The 3,292-nt window shown below is 40.2% G+C and overlaps 1 protein-coding gene across 1 annotated transcript; it reads left to right on the forward strand.

Moving 5' to 3' along the window:
• The first annotated feature begins 224 nt into the window (after window positions 1–224).
• On the forward strand, window positions 225–1,464 carry LOC105566958. The gene has a single exon (XM_012021420.1). It carries the CDS (start codon window positions 278–280, stop codon window positions 746–748), a length of 471 nt encoding a protein of 156 aa, XP_011876810.1. The 5' UTR covers window positions 225–277; the 3' UTR covers window positions 749–1,464.
• The last annotated feature ends 1,828 nt before the right edge of the window (window positions 1,465–3,292 follow it).

Below are 3,292 nucleotides of genomic sequence, written 5' to 3' on the forward strand. Positions count from 1 at the left end.
CAAAGGGGTAGCAACTATTAAACATAAAAAGAAACAATACTACGAAGAAATGATCGATAATAATAAGAATAATCCTATCGATATGTGGAAAGCTCTGAAAGAAGTAATTAACGGAAAAGAGGAAAGAAATATTAGATACGAAGAAATTAAATTTGAGGAATAAGAAAGGGGTAATAAGATGGATATAATAAATCGATTCAATATGTATTTTATTAATAGTATTAAGGAAATAGTTTTAAGCATTAATAGTAATATTAGTATTGAAAATGAGGAAAATATGAATGAAAGGAACGAAACACAGGAATGGGAAGATTTCGACGCCGTGACAGAAGAAGAGTTAAGACAGATAATACAAGAAATGGCCATAAAAACTGGGACTGAGGAGGGAATATCGACACTAGTACTAAAGGAGATCTACGAAGTAATAAGTGAAGAGTTCTTAAATGTAATCAATTCCTCACCGAAAGAAGGGATATGCCCTAAAGAATGGAAGATATCGACTGTTACACCCATACCAAAAGTGTATAACACACTGAAAGCAAGCGAATACAGACCGATTAATGTACTACCGACATATGAAAAAGTATTAGAACTCATAGTAAAGAAACAACTTGAGAAATTTATAGAAGCTAATAAAATACTTATAGAACATCAATCAGGATTTCGAAAGGGCCATTCATGTTATTCGAGATCGAACGTTCGGCTCGATCTCTCCTTCTGGAATCTTCGCGCGAGAGGAAGATTCTAGAAAATAGTTTATAAGTATTATCACAATAGGGGGTCTCCTTGGATGGTTGTCGTAATGTCACGAGCGGTATAAGGAGATCCCCTTGAGTGAATATTGTCGAGCGAGAACGATCGCCTCTCTTAGCGAGTCAATATTCCCTTTGTCTCCGAGTTTTTCTAAACACATGAAATAGGAGGATGAAAATAAACCGTCGACTTTCGACGAGACCGGGCCGTCAGCTGAGCCCCGCGTGTTTCGAAGGAAAGCGGTAGATACCAAAACAGCTGATTGCCCGGTCGAGCGGTCGCCGACCTGAAAACTGTCTCGCTCATTGGCCAACCCCCCCGCGGTTGGGCTTAAGATTTCCGTTATTTCGGGGAATCGCGGAGTGTATATAAGCTCCCGAATTTGCGCGGGCGGCGCACTCGATCAGAAGTTTTCCGGAGACAGTGTGTAATCTCGAAAGCCTGAAAGTTGATTGCTCGTCATCTTTACCAGGCGCGAACGATTCGACGCTAGTTCGGTCGCGATTGTGTGCCGAGGCATTTAAACCTCTTCCGACGAAACGCGTGACGCGAAACACGTTGTGAAGAAGTGCACGTGACGCGGTTTTTCTGTAGCCGCTCGCGAACGCGCCGGTTTCTTGCTGCTCTAGCATTCCGCCGCGTAATCTCTGTATAAAAAACAAAACCATCAAAAAGAAATCCGCCTAAAAAACATTGAATTTTCTAAATAATATGTTCAAAAAACGCGATAGAAAAACCAAAACCATCAAAAAGAAATCCGCCTAAAAAACATTGAATTTTCTAAATAATGTGTTCAAAAAACGCGATAGAAAAACCAAATATATTGCCATGAAAAAGGAGTGAAATCAAAATGTTACTCCAAGTATATTTATCAGAGATTCACTGCCAGTACTAGAAATATATAGTTTACGTCACGCATGCACTATATATTTTCAACACTGGCAATGAATATCGGAACGCAGCCTTAATATAAAACATGAAAGACATTTAAAACATTTAATACGGTGGCCAAATAAAATTTTGAGAATATGAAATGCAATAAATGGCACAATAAAGAGGCGTAGAAATTGAAAAAGGAGTAATTACGATAACAAGCAACAAATTATGAGAGACAAAAATTGAAAATGGGCAAAATCTCCAGCAGCAGCTACTTGGCGCGCCCGTTTTGCTTATATTTACAACATTATTATAATATTAATATTTTCTTGAAGGTTCTAAGAATTTATTGATCTTTATACTCTTCAATAAATACTTATAACCTTCAAGAAAATATTAATATTATAATAATGTTGTAAATATAAGCCAAACGGGCGCGCCAAGTAGCTGCTGCTGGAGATTTTGCCCATTTTCAGTTTTTGTCTCTCATAATTTGTTGCTTGTTATCGTAATTACTCCTTTTTCAATTTCTACGCCTCTTTATTGTGCCATTTATTGCATTTCATATTCTTAAAATTTTATTTGGCCACCGTATTAAATGTTTTAAATGTCTTTCATGTTTTATATTAAGGCTGCGTTCCCATATTCATTGCCAGTGTTGAAAATATATAGTGCATGCGTGACGTAAACTATAGATTTCTAGTACTGGCAGTGAATCTCTAATAAATATACTTGGAGTAACATTTTGATTTCACTCCTTTTTCATGGCAATATATTTGGTTTTCCTATCGCGTTTTTTGAACATATTATTTAGAAAATTCAATGTTTTTTAGGCGCATTTCTTTTTGATGGTTTTGGTTTTTCTATTGCGTTTTTTGAACATATTTAGAAAATTCAATGTTTTTTAGGCGGATTTCTTTTTGATGGTTTTTTTTCTATTGTATATTATTTTTAAAAAATATAATTGGCGTTCTTTTACATTTTTAATGTCTTTTATGCGGATTTCACGAGTTTTTGTTAAGTATTTTTGTCACAATAATAATCATATTACATTGCTACTTAATTGCTAGTAAGCGAGAGAGAGAGAGAGAGAGAGAGAGACGCCCGGAGATGTAGAAACGTGGAGAAGTGCGGAGACGCGGAAAAGATGCGCGGGGACGCGGAAACGCGGAAAAGACACGCGGAGATGCGGAAACGCGGAAAAGACGTGCGGGAAAACAGAAACGTGGAAAAGACGCGCGGAGACGCGGAAATGCGGAAAAGACGCGCGGGGACGCGGAAACGCGGAAAAGACGCGCGGGGATGCTGAAAAGATGCGCGGGGACGCGGAAACGCAGAAAAGACGCACGGGGATGCGGAAACGCGGAAAAGACGTGCGGAGTCGCGGAAAAGAAGCGGAAAAGACGCGCGGGGAAGCAGAAACGCGGAAAATACGCGCAGAGACGCGGAAACGCGGAAAAGACGTGCGAGGACGCGGAAAAGAGGCGCTGGGACGCGGAGACACGGAAAAGAAGCACAGAGATGCGGAGACGCGGAACCGCCACGTGGGGGCGCGGAAACGCGGAAACGCGGAAAAGACCCGCGGAGACGCGGAAACGCGGAAAAGACGCGCGAGGATGCGGAAACGCGGAAAAGTTACGCGGGGACGCGGGAACGCGGAAAT

This window comes from Vollenhovia emeryi, unplaced genomic scaffold (genome assembly GCF_000949405.1).
Source record: "Vollenhovia emeryi isolate VEMERY1.0 unplaced genomic scaffold, V.emery_V1.0 DF943032.1, whole genome shotgun sequence".
Lineage (NCBI taxonomy): Eukaryota > Metazoa > Arthropoda > Insecta > Hymenoptera > Formicidae > Vollenhovia > Vollenhovia emeryi.